The sequence below is a fragment of the Tachypleus tridentatus genome, chromosome 3 (assembly GCF_004210375.1).
Source record: "Tachypleus tridentatus isolate NWPU-2018 chromosome 3, ASM421037v1, whole genome shotgun sequence".
Lineage (NCBI taxonomy): Eukaryota > Metazoa > Arthropoda > Merostomata > Xiphosura > Limulidae > Tachypleus > Tachypleus tridentatus.
In genome coordinates, this window is record NC_134827.1 from 64,538,221 (window position 1) to 64,558,624 (window position 20,404).

Sequence of the window (20,404 nt, forward strand, 5' to 3'; positions counted from 1 at the left end):
CTATCTACTAAACAAACAGGTTCTCCGAAACTGTTGCCTTACAACTGACTAGCTGTCTTTTCTCTAGCTAGTATCTACTAAACAAACAGGTTCTCCGAAACTGTTGCCTTACAACTGACTAGCTGTCTTTTCTCTAGCTCCTATCTACTAAACAAACAGGTTCTCCGAAACTGTTGCCTTACAACTGACTAGCTGTCTTTTCTCTAGCTAGTATCTACTAAACAAACAGGTTCTCCAAAACTGTTGCCTTACAACTGACCAGCTGTCTTTTCTCTAGCTAGTATCTACTAAACAAACAGGTTCTCCGAAACTGTTGCCTTACAACTGACTAGCTGTCTTTTCTCTAGCTCCTATCTACTAAACAAACAGGTTCTCCCGAAACTGTTGCCTTACAACTGACTAGCTGTCTTTTCTCTAGCTAGTATCTACTAAACAAACAGGTTCTCCGAAACTGTTGCCTTACAACTGACCAGCTGTCTTTTCTCTAGCTAGTATCTACTAAACAAACAGGTTCTCCGAAACTGTTGCCTTACAACTGACTAGCTGTCTTTTCTCTAGCTAGTATCTACTAAACAAACAGGTTCTCCAAAACTGTTGCCTTACAACTGACCAGCTGTCTTTTCTCTAGCTATCTACTAAACAAACAGGTTCTCCAAACTGTTGCCTTACAACTGACTAGCTAGCTAGCTCCTATCTACTAAACAAACAGGTTCTCCGAAACTGTTGCCTTACAACTGACCAGCTGTCTTTTCTCTAGCTAGTATCTACTAAACAAACAGGTTCTCCAAAACTGTTGCCTTACAACTGACTAGCTGTCTTTTCTCTAGCTCCTATCTACTAAACAAACAGGTTCTCCAAAACTGTTGCCTTACAACTGACTAGCTGTCTTTTCTCTAGCTCCTATCTACTAAACAAACAGGTTCTCCAAAACTGTTGCCTTACAACTGACCAGCTGTCTTTTCTCTAGCTAGTATCTACTAAACAAACAGGTTCTCCGAAACTGTTGCCTTACAACTGACTAGCTGTCTTTTCTCTAGCTCCTATCTACTAAACAAACAGGTTCTCCGAAACTGTTGCCTTACAACTGACTAGCTGTCTTTTCTCTAGCTCCTATCTACTAAACAAACAGGTTCTCCAAAACTGTTGCCTTACAACTGACCAGCTGTCTTTTCTCTAGCTCCTATCTACTAAACAAACAGGTTCTCCGAAACTGTTGCCTTACAACTGACTAGCTGTCTTTTCTCTAGCTCCTATCTACTAAACAAACAGGTTCTCCGAAACTGTTGCCTTACAACTGACTAGCTGTCTTTTCTCTAGCTCCTATCTACTAAACAAACAGGTTCTCCGAAACTGTTGCCTTACAACTGACCAGCTGTCTTTTCTCTAGCTCCTATCTACTAAACAAACAGGTTCTCCAAAACTGTTGCCTTACAACTGACTAGCTGTCTTTTCTCTAGCTCCTATCTACTAAACAAACAGGTTCTCCGAAACTGTTGCCTTACAACTGACTAGCTGTCTTTTCTCTAGCTCCTATCTACTAAACAAACAGGTTCTCCGAAACTGTTGCCTTACAACTGACTAGCTGTCTTTTCTCTAGCTCCTATCTACTAAACAAACAGGTTCTCCGAAACTGTTGCCTTACAACTGACCAGCTGTCTTTTCTCTAGCTAGTATCTACTAAACAAACAGGTTCTCCGAAACTGTTGCCTTACAACTGACTAGCTGTCTTTTCTCTAGCTCCTATCTACTAAACAAACAGGTTCTCCGAAACTGTTGCCTTACAACTGACTAGCTGTCTTTTCTCTAGCTAGTATCTACTAAACAAACAGGTTCCCCGAAACTGTTGCCTTACAACTGACTAGCTGTCTTTTCTCTAGCTCCTATCTACTAAACAAACAGGTTCTCCGAAACTGTTGCCTTATAACTGACCAGCTGTCTTTTCTCTAGCTAGTATCTACTAAACAAACAGGTTCTCCAAAACTGTTGCCTTACAACTGACCAGCTGTCTTTTCTCTAGCTAGTATCTACTAAACAAACAGGTTCTCCGAAACTGTTGCCTTACAACTGACTAGCTGTCTTTTCTCTAGCTCCTATCTACTAAACAAACAGGGTACCCGAAACTGTTGCCTTACAACTGACTAGCTGTCTTTTCTCTAGCTAGTATCTACTAAACAAACAGGTTCTCCAAAACTGTTGCCTTACAACTGACCAGCTGTCTTTTCTCTAGCTAGTATCTACTAAACAAACAGGTTCTCCGAAACTGTTGCCTTACAACTGACTAGCTGTCTTTTCTCTAGCCAGTATCTACTAAACAAACAGGTTCTCCGAAACTGTTGCCTTACAACTGACCAGCTGTCTTTTCTCTAGCCAGTATCTACTAAACAAACAGGTTCTCCGAAACTGTTGCCTTACAACTGACTAGCTGTCTTTTCTCTAGCTCCTATCTACTAAACAAACAGGTTCTCCGAAACTGTTGCCTTACAACTGACTAGCTGTCTTTTCTCTAGCTAGTATCTACTAAACAAACAGGTTCTCCGAAACTGTTGCCTTACAACTGACTAGCTGTCTTTTCTCTAGCTCCTATCTACTAAACAAACAGGTTTTCCAAAACTGTTGCCTTACAACTGACTAGCTGTCTTTTCTCTAGCTCCTATCTACTAAACAAACAGGTTCTCCGAAACTGTTGCCTTACAACTGACTAGCTGTCTTTTCTCTAGCTAGTATCTACTAAACAAACAGGTTCTCCGAAACTGTTGCCTTACAACTGACTAGCTGTCTTTTCTCTAGCTCCTATCTACTAAACAAACAGGTTCTCCGAAACTGTTGCCTTACAACTGACCAGCTGTCTTTTCTCTAGCTAGTATCTACTAAACAAACAGGTTCTCCAAAACTGTTGCCTTACAACTGACCAGCTGTCTTTTCTCTAGCTAGTATCTACTAAACAAATAGGTTCTCAGAAACTGTTGCCTTACAACTGACTAGCTGTCTTTTCTCTAGGTCCTATCTACTAAACAAACAGGGTACCCGAAACTGTTGCCTTACAACTGACAAGCTGTCTTTTCTTTAGCTAGTATCTACTAAACAAAGAGGGTATCCAAAACTGTTTCCTTACAACTGACCAGCTGTCTTTTCTCTAGCTAGTATCTACTAAACAAACAGGTTCTCCGAAACTGTTGCCTTACAACTGACTAGCTGTTTTCCTCTAGCTCCTATCTACTAAACAAACAGGTTCTCCAAAACTGTTGCCTTACAACTGTTAGCTCCTATCTACTAAACAAACAGGTTCTCCAGAAACTATTGCCTTACACTGACCAGCTGTCTTTTCTCTAGCTAGTATCTACTAAACAAACAGGTTCTCCAAAACTGTTGCCTTACAACTGACTAGCTGTCTTTTCTCTAGCTCTATCTACTAAACAAACAGGTTCTCCGAAACTGTTGTCTTACAACTGACTAGCTGTCTTTTCTCTAGCTCCTATATACTAAACAAACAGGTTCTCCGAAACTGTTGCCTTACAACTGACTAGCTGTCTTTTCTCTAGCTCCTATCTACTAAACAAACAGGTTCTCCAAAACTGTTGCCTTACAACTGACTAGCTGTCTTTTCTCTAGCTCCTATCTATTAAACAAACAGGTTCTCCAAAACTGTTACCTTACAACTGACCAGCTGTCTTTTCTCTAACTAGTATCTATTAAACAAACAGGTTCTCCAAAACTGTTGCCTTACAACTGACTAGCTGTCTTTTCTCTAGCTCCTATCTACTAAAGAAATGGCCCGGCATGGCCTAGCGCGTAAGGCGGGCGACTCGTAATCCGAGGGTCGCGGGTTCGCGCCCCCGTCGCGCTAAACATGATCGCCCTCCCAGCCGTGGGGGTGTATAATGTGACGGTCAATCCCACTATTCGTTGGTAAAAGAGTAGCCCAAGAGTTGGCGGTGGGTGGTGATGACTAGCTGCCTTCCCTCTAGTCTTACACTGCTAAATTAGGGACGGCTAGCACAGATAGCCCTCGAGTAGCTTTGTGCGAAATTCCAAAACAAACAAAGAAACAAACAAAACTAAACAAACAGGTTCTCCAAAACTGTTGCGTTACAACTGACTAGCTGTCTTTTCTCTAGCTGCTATCTACTAAACAAACAGGTTCTCCGAAACTGTTGCCTTACAACTGACTAGCTGTCTTTTCTCTAGCTCCTATCTACTAAACAAACAGGTTCTCCGAAACTGTTGCCTTAGAACTGACCAGCTGTCTTTTCTCTAGCCAGTATCTACTAAACAAACAGGTTCTCCGAAACTGTTGCCTTAAAACTGACCAGCTGTCTTTTCTCTAGCCAGTATCTACTAAACAAACAGGTTCTCCGAAACTGTTGCCTTACAACTGACTAGCTGTCTTTTCTCTAGCTCCTATCTACTAAACAAACAGGTTCTCCGAAACTGTTGCCTTACAACTGACTAGCTGTCTTTTCTCTAGCTAGTATCTACTAAACAAACAGGTTCTCCGAAACTGTTGCCTTATAACTGACTAGCTGTCTTTTCTCTAGCTCCTATCTACTAAACAAACAGGTTTTCCAAAACTGTTGCCTTACAACTGACTAGCTGTCTTTTCTCTAGCTCCTATCTACTAAACAAACAGGTTCTCCGAAACTGTTGCCTTAAAACTGACCAGCTGTCTTTTCTCTAGCCAGTATCTACTAAACAAACAGGTTCTCCGAAACTGTTGCCTTACAACTGACTAGCTGTCTTTTCTCTAGCTCCTATCTACTAAACAAACAGGTTCTCCGAAACTGTTGCCTTACAACTGACTAGCTGTCTTTTCTCTAGCTAGTATCTACTAAACAAACAGGTTCTCCGAAACTGTTGCCTTACAACTGACTAGCTGTCTTTTCTCTAGCTAGTATCTACTAAACAAACAGGTTCTCCGAAAGTGTTGCCTTATAACTGACCAGCTGTCTTTTCTCTAGCTAGTATCTACTAAACAAAGAGGTTCTCCAAAACTGTTGCCTTACAACTGACCAGCTGTCTTTTCTCTAGCTAGTATCTACTAAACAAACAGGTTCTCAGAAACTGTTGCCTTACAACTGACTAGCTGTCTTTTCTCTAGGTCCTATCTACTAAACAAACAGGGTACCCGAAACTGTTGCCTTACAACTGACAAGCTGTCTTTTCTTTAGCTAGTATCTACTAAACAAAGAGGGTATCCAAAACTGTTTCCTTACAACTGACCAGCTGTCTTTTCTCTAGCTAGTATCTACTAAACAAACAGGTTCTCCGAAACTGTTGCCTTACAACTGACTAGCTGTTTCTCCTCTAGCTCCTACCTACTAAAGAAACAGGTTCTCCAAAACTGTTGCCTTACAACTGTTAGCTCCTATCTACTAAACAAACAGGGTACCCGAAACTATTGCCTTACACTGACCAGCTGTCTTTTCTCTAGCTAGTATCTACTAAACAAACAGGTTCTCCAAAACTGTTGCCTTACAACTGACTAGCTGTCTTTTCTCTAGCTCCTATCTACTAAACAAACAGAGTACCCAAAACTGTTGCCTTACAACTGACTAGCTGTCTTTTCTCCAGCTCCTATCTACTAAACAAACAGGTTCTGCAAAACTGTTGCCTTACAACTGACCAGCTGTCTTTTCTCTAGCTAGTATCTACTAAACAAACAGGTTCTCCGAAACTGTTGCCTTACAACTGACAAGCTGTCTTTTCTCTAGCTCATATCTACTAAACAAACAGGTTCTCCGAAACTGTTGCCTTACAACTGACTAGCTGTCTTTTCTCTAGCTCCTATCTACTAAACAAACAGGTTCTCCAAAACTGTTGCCTTACAACTGACCAGCTGTCTTTTCTCTAGCTCCTATCTACTAAACAAACAGGTTCTCCGAAACTGTTGCCTTACAACTGACTAGCTGTCTTTTCTCTAGCTCCTATCTACTAAACAAACAGGTTCTCCGAAACTGTTGCCTTAAAACTGACTAGCTGTCTTTTCTCTAGCTCCTATCTACTAAACAAACAGGTTCTCCGAAACTGTTGCCTTACAACTGACCAGCTGTCTTTTCTCTAGCTCCTATCTACTAAACAAACAGGTTGTCCAAAACTGTTGCCTTACAACTGACTAGCTGTCTTTTCTCTAGCTCCTATCTACTAAACAAACAGGGTACCCGAAACTGTTGCCTTACAACTGACTAGCTGTCTTTTCTCTAGCTCCTATCTACTAAACAAACAGGTTCTCCGAAACTGTTGCCTTACAACTGACTAGCTGTCTTTTCTCTAGCTCCTATCTACTAAACAAACAGGTTCTCCGAAACTGTTGCCTTACAACTGACCAGCTGTCTTTTCTCTAGCTAGTATCTACTAAACAAACAGGTTCTGCGAAACTTTTGCCTTACAACTGACTAGCTGTCTTTTCTCTATCTCCTATCTACTAAACAAAAAGGTTCTCCGAAACTGTTGTTTTACAAGTGACTAGCTGTCTTTTCTCTAGCTAGTATCTACTAAACAAACAGGTTCCCCGAAACTGTTGCCTTACAACTGACTAGCTGTGTTTTCTCTAGCTCCTATCTACTAAACAAACAGGTTCTCCGAAAGTGTTGCCTTATAACTGACCAGCTGTCTTTTGTCTAGCTAGTATCTACTAAACAAACAGGTTCTCCAAAACTGTTGCCTTACAACTGACCAGCTGTCTTTTCTCTAGCTAGTATCTACTAAACAAATAGGTTCTCCGAAACTGTTGCCTTACAACTGACTAGCTGTCTTTTCTCTAGGTCCTATCTACTAAACAAACAGGGTACCCGAAACTGTTGCCTTACAACTGACTAGCTGTCTTTTCTTTAGCTAGTATCTACTAAACAAACAGGGTATCCAAAACTGTTGCCTTACAACTGACCAGCTGTCTTTTCTCTAGCTAGTATCTACTAAACAAACAGGTTCTCCGAAACTGTTGCCTTACAACTGACTAGCTGTCTTTTCTCTAGCCAGTATCTACTAAACAAACAGGTTCTCCGAAACTGTTGCCTTAAAACTGACCAGCTGTCTTTTCTCTAGCCAGTATCTACTAAACAAACAGGTTCTCCGAAACTGTTGCCTTACAACTGACTAGCTGTCTTTTCTCTAGCTCCTATCTACTAAACAAACAGGTTCTCCGAAACTGTTGCCTTACAACTGACTAGCTGTCTTTTCTCTAGCTAGTATCTACTAAACAAACAGGTTCTCCGAAACTGTTGCCTTACAACTGACTAGCTGTCTTTTCTCTAGCTCCTATCTACTAAACAAACAGGTTTTCCAAAACTGTTGCCTTACAACTGACTAGCTGTCTTTTCTCTAGCTCCTATCTACTAAACAAACAGGTTCTCCGAAACTGTTGCCTTAAAACTGACTAGCTGTCTTTTCTCTAGCTAGTATCTACTAAACAAACAGGTTCTCCGAAACTGTTGCCTTACAACTGACTAGCTGTCTTTTCTCTAGCTAGTATCTACTAAACAAACAGGTTCTCCGAAAGTGTTGCCTTATAACTGACCAGCTGTCTTTTCTCTAGCTAGTATCTACTAAACAAAGAGGTTCTCCAAAACTGTTGCCTTACAACTGACCAGCTGTCTTTTCTCTAGCTAGTATCTACTAAAGAAATAGGTTCTCAGAAACTGTTGCCTTACAACTGACTAGCTGTCTTTTCTCTAGGTCCTATCTACTAAACAAACAGGGTACCCGAAACTGTTGCCTTACAACTGACAAGCTGTCTTTTCTTTAGCTAGTATCTACTAAACAAAGAGGGTATCCAAAACTGTTTCCTTACAACTGACCAGCTGTCTTTTCTCTAGCTAGTATCTACTAAACAAACAGGTTCTCCGAAACTGTTGCCTTATAACTGACTAGCTGTTTCTCCTCTAGCTCCTACCTACTAAAGAAACAGGTTCTCCAAAACTGTTGCCTTACAACTGTTAGCTCCTATCTACTAAACAAACAGGGTACCCGAAACTATTGCCTTACACTGACCAGCTGTCTTTTCTCTAGCTAGTATCTACTAAACAAACAGGTTCTCCAAAACTGTTGCCTTACAACTGACTAGCTGTCTTTTCTCTAGCTCCTATCTACTAAACAAACAGGTTCTCCAAAACTGTTGCCTTACAACTGACTAGCTGTCTTTTCTCTAGCTCCTATCTACTAAACAAACAGGTTCTCCAAAACTGTTGCCTTACAACTGACCAGCTGTCTTTTCTCTAGCTAGTATCTACTAAACAAACAGGTTCTCCGAAACTGTTGCCTTACAACTGACTAGCTGTCTTTTCTCTAGCTCATATCTACTAAACAAACAGGTTCTCCGAAACTGTTGCCTTACAACTGACTAGCTGTCTTTTCTCTAGCTCCTATCTACTAAACAAACAGGTTCTCCGAAACTGTTGCCTTACAACTGACTAGCTGTCTTTTCTCTAGCTCCTATCTACTAAACAAACAGGTTCTCCGAAACTGTTGCCTTACAACTGACTAGCTGTCTTTTCTCTAGCTCCTATCTACTAAACAAACAGGTTCTCCGAAACTGTTGCCTTACAACTGACCAGCTGTCTTTTCTCTAGCTCCTATCTACTAAACAAACAGGTTGTCCAAAACTGTTGCCTTACAAGTGACTAGCTGTCTTTTCTCTAGCTAGTATCTACTAAACAAACAGGTTCTCCAAAACTGTTGCCTTACAACTGACCAGCTGTCTTTTCTCTAGCTCCTATCTACTAAACAAACAGGTTCTCCGAAACTGTTGCCTTACAAGTGACCAGCTGTCTTTTCTCTAGCTAGTATCTACTAAACAAACAGGTTCTGCGAAACTTTTGCCTTACAACTGACTAGCTGTCTTTTCTCTATCTCCTATCTACTAAACAAAAAGGTTCTCCGAAACTGTTGTTTTACAAGTGACTAGCTGTCTTTTCTCTAGCTAGTATCTACTAAACAAACAGGTTCTCCGAAACTGTTGCCTTACAACTGACTAGCTGTCTTTTCTCTAGCTCCTATCTACTAAACAAACAGGTTCTCCGAAACTGTTGCCTTACAACTGACCAGCTGTCTTTTCTCTAGCTAGTATCTACTAAACAAACAGGTTCTCCAAAACTGTTGCCTTACAACTGACCAGCTGTCTTTTCTCTAGCTAGTATCTACTAAACAAACAGGTTCTCCGAAACTGTTGCCTTACAACTGACTAGCTGTCTTTTCTCTAGCTCCTATCTACTAAACAAACAGGGTACCCGAAACTGTTGCCTTACAACTGACTAGCTGTCTTTTCTCTAGCTAGTATCTACTAAACAAACAGGGTATCCAAAACTGTTGCCTTACAACTGACCAGCTGTCTTTTCTCTAGCTAGTATCTACTAAACAAACAGGTTCTCCGAAACTGTTGCCTTACAACTGACTAGCTGTCTTTTCTCTAGCTCCTATCTACTAAACAAACAGGTTCTCCAAAACTGTTGCCTTACAACTGACCAGCTGTCTTTTCTCTAGCTAGTATCTACTAAACAAACAGGTTCTCCAAAACTGTTGTCTTACAACTGACTAGCTGTCTTTTCTCTAGTTCCTATCTACTAAACAAACAGGTTCTCCTGAAACTGTTGCCTTACAACTGACTAGCTGTCTTTTCTCTAGCTCCTATCTACTAAACAAACAGGTTCTCCGAAACTGTTGCCTTACAACTGACTAGCTGTCTTTTCTCTAGCTCCTATCTACTAAACAAACAGGTTCTCCGAAACTGTTGCCTTACAACTGACCAGCTGTCTTTTCTCTAGCTCCTATCTACTAAACAAACAGGTTCTCCAAAACTGTTGCCTTACAACTGACTAGCTGTCTTTTCTCTAGCTCCTATCTACTAAACAAACAGGTTCTCCGAAACTGTTGCCTTACAACTGACTAGCTGTCTTTTCTCTAGCTCTATCTACTAAACAAACAGGTTCTCCGAAACTGTTGCCTTACAACTGACTAGCTGTCTTTTCTCTAGCTCTATCTACTAAACAAACAGGTTCTCCGAAACTGTTGCCTTACAACTGACTAGCTGTCTTTTCTCTAGCTCCTATCTACTAAACAAACAGGTTCTCCGAAACTGTTGCCTTACAACTGACTAGCTGTCTTTTCTCTAGCTCCTATCTACTAAACAAACAGGTTCTCCAAAACTGTTGCCTTACAACTGACTAGCTGTCTTTTCTCTAGCTCCTATCTACTAAACAAACAGGTTCTCCAAAACTGTTGCCTTACAACTGACCAGCTGTCTTTTCTCTAACTAGTATCTATTAAACAAACAGGTTCTCCAAAACTGTTGCCTTACAACTGACTAGCTGTCTTTTCTCTAGCTCCTATCTACTAAACAAACAGGTTCTCCAAAACTGTTGCCTTACAACTGACTAGCTGTCTTTTCTCTAGCTCCTATCTACTAAACAAACAGGTTCTCCGAAACTGTTGCCTTACAACTGACTAGCTGTCTTTTCTCTAGCTCCTATCTACTAAACAAACAGGTTCTCCGAAACTGTTGCCTTACAACTGACCAGCTGTCTTTTCTCTAGCCAGTATCTACTAAACAAACAGGTTCTCCAAAACTGTTGCCTTACAACTGACTAGCTGTCTTTTCTCTAGCTCCTATCTACTAAACAAACAGGTTCTCCAAAACTGTTGCCTTACAACTGACTAGCTGCCTTTTCTCTAGCTCCTATCTACTAAACAAACAGAGTACCCAAAACTGTTGCCTTACAACTGACTAGCTGTCTTTTCTCTAGCTCCTATCTACTAAACAAACAGGTTCTCCGAAACTGTTGCCTTACAACTGACCAGCTGTCTTTTCTCTAGCCAGTATCTACTAAACAAACAGGTTCTCCGAAACTGTTGCCTTACAACTGACTAGCTGTCTTTTCTCTAGCTCCTATCTACTAAACAAACAGGTTCTCCGAAACTGTTGCCTTACAACTGACTAGCTGTCTTTTCTCTAGCTAGTATCTACTAAACAAACAGGTTCTCCGAAACTGTTGCCTTACAACTGACCAGCTGTCTTTTCTCTAGCTCGTATCTACTAAACAAACAGGTTCTCCAAAACTGTTGCCTTACAACTGACTAGCTGTCTTTTCTCTAGCTCTATCTACTAAACAAACAGGTTCTCCGAAACTGTTGCCTTACAACTGACTAGCTGTCTTTTCTCTAGCTCTATCTACTAAACAAACAGGTTCTCCGAAACTGTTGTCTTACAACTGACTAGCTGTCTTTTCTCTAGCTCCTATCTACTAAATAAACAGGTTCTCCGAAACTGTTGCCTTACAACTGACTAGCTGTCTTTTCTCTAGCTCCTATCTACTAAACAAACAGGTTCTCCAAAACTGTTGCCTTACAACTGACTAGCTGTCTTTTCTCTAGCTCCTATCTACTAAACAAACAGGTTCTCCAAAACTGTTGCCTTACAACTGACCAGCTGTCTTTTCTCTAGCTAGTATCTACTAAACAAACAGGTTCTCCAAAACTGTTGCCTTACAACTGACTAGCTGTCTTTTCTCTAGCTCCTATCTACTAAACAAACAGGTTCTCCAAAACTGTTGCCTTACAACTGACTAGCTGTCTTTTCTCTAGCTCCTATCTACTAAACAAACAGAGTACCCAAAACTGTTGCCTTACAACTGACTAGCTGTCTTTTCTCTAGCTCCTATCTACTAAACAAACAGGTTCTCCGAAACTGTTGCCTTAAAACTGACCAGCTGTCTTTTCTCTAGCCAGTATCTACTAAACAAACAGGTTCTCCGAAACTGTTGCCTTACAACTGACTAGCTGTCTTTTCTCTAGCTCCTATCTACTAAACAAACAGGTTCTCCGAAACTGTTGCCTTACAACTGACTAGCTGTCTTTTCTCTAGCTAGTATCTACTAAACAAACAGGTTCTCCGAAACTGTTGCCTTACAACTGACCAGCTGTCTTTTCTCTAGCTCGTATCTACTAAACAAACAGGTTCTCCGTAACTGTTGCCTTACAACTGACTAGCTGTCTTTTCTCTAGCTCTATCTACTAAACAAACAGGTTCTCCGAAACTGTTGCCTTACAACTGACTAGCTGTCTTTTCTCTAGCTCTATCTACTAAACAAACAGGTTCTCCGAAACTGTTGTCTTACAACTGACTAGCTGTCTTTTCTCTAGCTCCTATATACTAAACAAACAGGTTCTCCGAAACTGTTGCCTTACAACTGACTAGCTGTCTTTTCTCTAGCTCCTATCTACTAAACAAACAGGTTCTCCAAAACTGTTGCCTTACAACTGACTAGCTGTCTTTTCTCTAGCTCCTATCTATTAAACAAACAGGTTCTCCAAAACTGTTGCCTTACAACTGACCAGCTGTCTTTTCTCTAGCTAGTATCTACTAAACAAACAGGTTCTCCAAAACTGTTGCCTTACAACTGACTAGCTGTCTTTTCTCTAGCTCCTATCTACTAAACAAACAGGTTCTCCAAAACTGTTGCCTTACAACTGACTAGCTGTCTTTTCTCTAGCTCCTATCTACTAAACAAACAGGTTCTCCGAAACTGTTGCCTTACAACTGACTAGCTGTCTTTTCTCTAGCTCCTATCTACTAAACAAACAGGTTCTCCGAAACTGTTGCCTTACAACTGACCAGCTGTCTTTTCTCTAGCCAGTATCTACTAAACAAACAGGTTTTCCAAAACTGTTGCCTTACCACTGACTAGCTGTCTTTTCTCTAGCTGCTATCTAGTAAACAAACAGGTTCTCCAAAACTGTTGCCTTACAACTGACTAGCTGCCTTTTCTCTAGCTCCTATCTACTAAACAAACAGAGTACCCAAAACTGTTGCCTTACAACTGACTAGCTGTCTTTTCTCTAGCTCCTATCTACTAAACAAACAGGTTCTCCGAAACTGTTGCCTTAAAACTGACCAGCTGTCTTTTCTCTAGCCAGTATCTACTAAACAAACAGGTTCTCCGAAACTGTTGCCTTACAACTGACTAGCTGTCTTTTCTCTAGCTCCTATCTACTAAACAAACAGGTTCTCCGAAACTGTTGCCTTACAACTGACTAGCTGTCTTTTCTCTAGCTAGTATCTACTAAACAAACAGGTTCTCCGAAACTGTTGCCTTACAACTGACTAGCTGTCTTTTCTCTAGCTAGTATCTACTAAACAAACAGGTTCTCCGAAACTGTTGCCTTACAACTGACCAGCTGTCTTTTCTCTAGCTAGTATCTACTAAACAAACAGGTTCTCCGAAACTGTTGCCTTACAACTGACCAGCTGTCTTTTCTCTAGCCAGTATCTACTAAACAAACAGGTTCTCCAAAACTGTTGCCTTACAACTGACTAGCTGTCTTTTCTCTAGCTCCTATCTACTAAACAAACAGGTTCTCCAAAACTGTTGCCTTACAACTGACTAGCTGTCTTTTCTCTAGCTCCTATCTACTAAACAAACAGAGTACCCAAAACTGTTGCCTTACAACTGACTAGCTGTCTTTTCTCTAGCTCTTATCTACTAAACAAACAGGTTCTCCGAAACTGTTGCCTTACAACTGACCAGCTGTCTTTTCTCTAGCCAGTATCTACTAAACAAACAGGTTCTCGGAAACTGTTGCCTTACAACTGACCAGCTGTCTTTTCTCTAGCTCGTATCTACTAAACAAACAGGTTCTCCAAAACTGTTGCCTTACAACTGACTAGCTGTCTTTTCTCTAGCTCTATCTACTAAACAAACAGGTTCTCCGAAACTGTTGCCTTACAACTGACTAGCTGTCTTTTCTCTAGCTCTATCTACTAAACAAACAGGTTCTCCGAAACTGTTGCCTTACAACTGACTAGCTGTCTTTTCTCTAGCTCCTATCTACTAAACAAACAGGTTCTCCAAAACTGTTGCCTTACAACTGACTAGCTGTCTTTTCTCTAGCTCCTATCTATTAAACAAACAGGTTCTCCAAAACTGTTGCCTTACAACTGACCAGCTGTCTTTTCTCTAGCTAGTATCTACTAAACAAACAGGTTCTCCAAAACTGTTGCCTTACAACTGACTAGCTGTCTTTTCTCTAGCTCCTATCTACTAAACAAACAGGTTCTCCAAAACTGTTGCCTTACAACTGACTAGCTGTCTTTTCTCTAGCTCCTATCTACTAAACAAACAGAGTACCCAAAACTGTTGCCTTACAACTGACTAGCTGTCTTTTCTCTAGCTCCTATCTACTAAACAAACAGGTTCTCCGAAACTGTTGCCTTAAAACTGACCAGCTGTCTTTTCTCTAGCCAGTATCTACTAAACAAACAGGTTCTCCGAAACTGTTGCCTTACAACTGACTAGCTGTCTTTTCTCTAGCTCCTATCTACTAAACAAACAGGTTCTCCGAAACTGTTGCCTTACAACTGACTAGCTGTCTTTTCTCTAGCTAGTATCTACTAAACAAACAGGTTCTCCGAAACTGTTGCCTTACAACTGACCAGCTGTCTTTTCTCTAGCTCGTATCTACTAAACAAACAGGTTCTCCGTAACTGTTGCCTTACAACTGACTAGCTGTCTTTTCTCTAGCTCTATCTACTAAACAAACAGGTTCTCCGAAACTGTTGCCTTACAACTGACTAGCTGTCTTTTCTCTAGCTCTATCTACTAAACAAACAGGTTCTCCGAAACTGTTGTCTTACAACTGACTAGCTGTCTTTTCTCTAGCTCCTATATACTAAATAAACAGGTTCTCCGAAACTGTTGCCTTACAACTGACTAGCTGTCTTTTCTCTAGCTCCTATCTACTAAACAAACAGGTTCTCCAAAACTGTTGCCTTACAACTGACTAGCTGTCTTTTCTCTAGCTCCTATCTACTAAACAAACAGGTTCTCCAAAACTGTTGCCTTACAACTGACCAGCTGTCTTTTCTCTAACTAGTATCTATTAAACAAACAGGTTCTCCAAAACTGTTGCCTTACAACTGACTAGCTGTCTTTTCTCTAGCTCCTATCTACTAAACAAACAGGTTCTCCAAAACTGTTGCCTTACAACTGACTAGCTGTCTTTTCTCTAGCTCCTATCTACTAAACAAACAGGTTCTCCGAAACTGTTGCCTTACAACTGACTAGCTGTCTTTTCTCTAGCTCCTATCTACTAAACAAACAGGTTCTCCGAAACTGTTGCCTTACAACTGACCAGCTGTCTTTTCTCTAGCCAGTATCTACTAAACAAACAGGTTTTCCAAAACTGTTGCCTTACAACTGACTAGCTGTCTTTTCTCTAGCTGCTATCTAGTAAACAAACAGGTTCTCCAAAACTGTTGCCTTACAACTGACTAGCTGCCTTTTCTCTAGCTCCTATCTACTAAACAAACAGAGTTCCCAAAACTGTTGCCTTACAACTGACTAGCTGTCTTTTCTCTAGCTCCTATCTACTAAACAAACAGGTTCTCCGAAACTGTTGCCTTAAAACTGACCAGCTGTCTTTTCTCTAGCCAGTATCTACTAAACAAACAGGTTCTCCGAAACTGTTGCCTTACAACTGACTAGCTGTCTTTTCTCTAGCTCCTATCTACTAAACAAACAGGTTCTCCGAAACTGTTGCCTTACAACTGACTAGCTGTCTTTTCTCTAGCTAGTATCTACTAAACAAACAGGTTCTCCGAAACTGTTGCCTTACAACTGACTAGCTGTCTTTTCTCTAGCTAGTATCTACTAAACAAACAGGTTCTCCGAAACTGTTGCCTTACAACTGACCAGCTGTCTTTTCTCTAGCTAGTATCTACTAAACAAACAGGTTCTCCGAAACTGTTGCCTTACAACTGACCAGCTGTCTTTTCTCTAGCCAGTATCTACTAAACAAACAGGTTCTCCAAAACTGTTGCCTTACAACTGACTAGCTGTCTTTTCTCTAGCTCCTATCTACTAAACAAACAGGTTCTCCAAAACTGTTGCCTTACAACTGACTAGCTGTCTTTTCTCTAGCTCCTATCTACTAAACAAACAGAGTACCCAAAACTGTTGCCTTACAACTGACTAGCTGTCTTTTCTCTAGCTCTTATCTACTAAACAAACAGGTTCTCCGAAACTGTTGCCTTACAACTGACCAGCTGTCTTTTCTCTAGCCAGTATCTACTAAACAAACAGGTTCTCGGAAACTGTTGCCTTACAACTGACTAGCTGTCTTTTCTCTAGCTCCTATCTACTAAACAAACAGGTTCTCCGAAACTGTTGCCTTACAACTGACTAGCTGTCTTTTCTCTAGCTAGTATCTACTAAACAAACAGGTTCTCCGAAACTGTTGCCTTACAACTGACTAGCTGTCTTTTCTCTAGCTTGTATCTACTAAACAAACAGGTTCTCCGAAACTGTTGCCTTACAACTGACCAGCTGTCTTTTCTCTAGCTAGTATCTACTAAACAAACAGGTTCTCCGAAACTGTTGCCTTACAACTGACCAGCTGCCTTTTCTCTAACTAGTATCTACTAAACAAACAGGTTCTCCGAAACTGTTGCCTTACAACTGACTAGCTGTCTTTTCTCTAGCTATTATCTACTAAACAGACAGGTTCTCCGAAACTGTTGCCTTACAACTGACTAGCTGTCTTTTCTCTAGCTCCTATCTACTAAACAAACAGGTTCTCCGAAACTGTTGCCTTACAACTGACTAGCTGTCTTTTCTCTAGCTAGTATCTACTAAACAAACAGGTTCTCCGAAACTGTTGCCTTACAACTGACTAGCTGTCTTTTCTCTAGCTCCTATCTACTAAACAAACAGGTTCTCCGAAACTGTTGCCTTACAACTGACCAGCTGTCTTTTCTCTAGCTAGTATCTACTAAACAAACAGGTTCTCCGAAACTGTTGCCTTACAACTGACTAGCTGTCTTTTCTCTAGCTCCTATCTACTAAACAAACAGGTTCTCCGAAACTGTTGCCTTACAACTGACTAGCTGTCTTTTCTCTAGCTCTATCCACCAAACAAACAGGTTCTCCGAAACTGTTGCCTTACGACTGACCAGCTGTCTTTTCTCTAGCTCCTATCTACTAAACAAACAGGTTCTCCGAAACTGTTGCCTTACAACTGACTAGCTGTCTTTTCTCTAGCTCCTATCTACTAAACAAACAGGGTACCCGAAACTGTTGCCTTACAACTGACTAGCTGTCTTTTCTCTAGCTAGTATCTACTAAACAAACGGGGTATCCAAAACTGTTGCCTTACAACTGACCAGCTGTCTTTTCTCTAGCTAGTATCTACTAAACAAACAGGTTCTCCGAAACTGTTGCCTTACAACTGACTAGCTGTCTCTTCTCTAGCTCCTATCTACTAAACAATCAGGTTCTCCAAAACTGTTGCCTTACAACTGACCAGCTGTCTTTTCTCTAGCTAGTATCTACTAAACAAACAGGTTCTCCGAAACTGTTGCCTTACAACTGACCAGCTGTCTTTTCTCTAGCTCCTATCTACTAAACAAACAGGTTCTCCAAAACTGTTGCCTTACAACTGACCAGCTGTCTTTTCTCTAGCTAGTATCTACTAAACAAACAGGTTCTCCGAAACTGTTGCCTTACAACTGACTAGCTGTCTTTTCTCTAGCTCCTATCTACTAAACAAAGAGGTTCTCCGAAACTGTTGCCTTACAACTGACTAGCTGTCTTTTCTCTAGCTAGTATCTACTAAACAAACAGGTTCTCCGAAACTGTTGCCTTACAACTGACTAGCTGTCTTTTCTCTAGCTAGTATCTATTAAACAAACAGGTTCTCCGAAACTGTTGCCTTATAACTGACCAGCTGTCTTTTCTCTAGCTAGTATCTACTAAACAAACAGGTTCTCCAAAACTGTTGCCTTACAACTGACCAGCTGTCTTTTCTCTAGCTAGTATCTACTAAACAAATAGGTTCTCCGAAACTGTTGCCTTACAACTGACTAGCTGTCTCTTCTCTAGCTCTATCTACTAAACAAACAAGGTCCCCGAAACTGTTGCCTTACAAGAGTAAATAAATTCAAAATTAAATTTCACAAAGTAGTCCATATTTTGTTATTTTGTGTTCTACCCCACAGGATGCGTAATATTTCTCGTGATTCTTGACGTTACGACACACAAATTTCAACATTAAGCGTTTCTTATATGACGTTATTTTAGGTCTGATTAGCTCTTTTCAACTTCACAGCTTATACAGTAAACATGTAACGGAACTGTATGCTCTTTTGTGAAGGTATGTTATAAATCATTATGTTCTGTAGCGAAGACATCTTATAACCCATTATGTTCTGTGGTGAAAACTTTAAACTTGTAAGACTGGTCAACGAATAACTATACTTTGCTACATTCGTTAGCCAGTTTTAAAATCCTCCTCTTTGAACTGGTCAAGATGAAATAAAACTTCATATTATTTAAGAACATTAATGTTCGACAAGGGCCCCCCCCCGCTAGTACAGCGGTATGTCTCCGGATTTACAACGCTAAAATCAGGGGTTCGATTCCCCTCGGTGTGCTGAGCAGATAGCCCGCTGTGGCTTTGCTATAAGAAAAACACACTCGACAAGGGCGGATAATCCAAAAACAATTCTGAACTTCATTGATTTACAGTGATTTCATTTTGTAATAAAAAGATTCGTTTAAAACACACTAATCTGAGTCGTTCTTAGGACGTACTATCACAAATCAGAGAAAACTGTACAACTTACACATCAAATATAATACTCTGTGGTCCTTTTTATATAGCAGTTCTTTCAAAACAGACATGTGCAACGGCCTGTGCAAATGTTTCTTTTCACTTGTAGAAGTCTTACTTTCGGAACAGACATGTGCAACGGTCTGTTCAAATGTTTCCTTTTTGTTGTTGTTCAGATCCTTTGACCTACAGTGAAGCCATTCTTAAGAACAGCTGGACTTCGTCTGATGGCGGAACCAACATGTACGAACCACAACATCCAGTTAAAGGTATCAAGCTGTTACTCCTGTTATATTAACTCCAAAATAAAAATCAAAGTTCGGTAAAGCACAGGCTGGTACTTGGTGTAAAATAATTACCGAAATTTGGCATAATACATTAAGGCAAGAGCTTACAGAATATAAATTTAATACGTTAATCTAACAGCGTACAGAATATTAATTTAATACGTTAATATAATAGTGTACAGAATATAAACTTTATACGTTAATCCAACAGCGTACAGAATGGAAACTTAATATGTCTCTTTGGTTTGACAGTCTGTTTTAGTGCAGAGCCAAATTGTGCTAATAGCTGAGTTAGCCTCGAAATTTCGCACTGCAATTCCGATGAACGTTCGAGGAAGTAACTTTGCATCTGCAAAAAAAAATTAAATAAATAAAGATTTCAGAAAAAGTAAAATCCAGATTGTTTGGAGTCACGATTTCTTTTCCGAGTAATAAATATTCGTTTTCATGATAAGCAGTCGTTTGTATGTAACATTAACTCTTTAGTTTGGTATAAGTAAATTTCTGACAGCTAAGCCTAATAACACGAACAAAGAGAGGAAAGACTGGCGTTAACGTAATTACACCAGGAAGCCAAACAGCAGTTACTAGCTGGACTTTAATTACATCAGAGCTTTTGTTTGTGTGTTTTCACAGGATTCGGGGCAGCTGACCAATCACCGCACAGCAGGCCACAAGGTGAGTGGTAATTTATTCTCGAACCCATACCAATCAGCTAGTTAGTAAAAGGGTGAAAATCAAAGCGAATGCGGCGACCAGATTTTAGGCAAAGTCATTAATTCACCACAAGAAGAAAAGACTTTTTTTTTTTTTTTTGGCAAATCCTGAAAAGTGCAATTGACGATTACGAAGGAAATACGTCTACCAACAATTCGTTTGGTATACGGCACGTGCAGGGCCGGCGCCAAGTTATCCGTTTCTCCGGTGTGAAGACTTTAAATGTGGCCTCTTAGATTTTAGTTTAGTTTTATAGTAAATACTAAAATGAAAGTATTTTGAGAGAAAGAAGGGAAAAACAGAACGCAATTAATCAAAACAAGAACATTACACTACAATATAAACAGAAACATTTGAAGTGTGGCCCGATGCAATGCGTACTTTGTAACTCTCAGTAACGTTGGTACCAGACAAATGAAATATTTCAAAAATCGAGGCATTTAAAGACAGATCGCGTGAAATGAATCAGATAATGAAATTAACAAAACAAAACCTCGTTGTGATTTTTTGATCGGCTTTCCAAAAATGTTTGCTTTGTAACATACTTTCTTATTCAACATGTTAACTCTAAATCATGAGAATATTCAACATGTTAATCCTAAATAATGACAACATTCAACTTGTTAAACCTAAATTATGAGAAACATGTTAGCTTTAAAATCATAACAACTTTCAACCTGTTAATCCTATATTATGAAAAAATTCAACGTGTTAATCATATATCACGAGAACGTTCAACATGTTAACCCTAAATCATGAAAACATTCACCATTTTAATCCTATATTATGAAAAAATTCAACATGTTAAT

At 40.1% G+C, this 20,404-nt stretch overlaps 1 protein-coding gene and 1 long non-coding RNA gene across 4 annotated transcripts in view; one reads left to right on the forward strand and one right to left on the reverse strand.

Annotated features, from left to right (window-relative positions):
• LOC143247000 (uncharacterized) overlaps positions 1-20,404 on the reverse strand; it is a 256,411-nt gene that overhangs the window by 68,805 nt on the left and 167,202 nt on the right. The gene's annotated exons all lie outside the window — the stretch shown is intronic.
• Positions 1-20,404, forward strand: part of LOC143246997 (transcriptional regulator ERG homolog) — an 86,904-nt gene that overhangs the window by 50,816 nt on the left and 15,684 nt on the right. For all 3 annotated transcript variants that reach the window (XM_076494289.1, XM_076494290.1, XM_076494291.1), the window contains exons 2-3: positions 18,768-18,860; positions 19,515-19,556. In XM_076494289.1, coding sequence (XP_076350404.1) covers positions 18,768-18,860; positions 19,515-19,556 — 135 coding nt within the window. The remainder of the gene's footprint in view (positions 1-18,767; positions 18,861-19,514; positions 19,557-20,404) is intronic.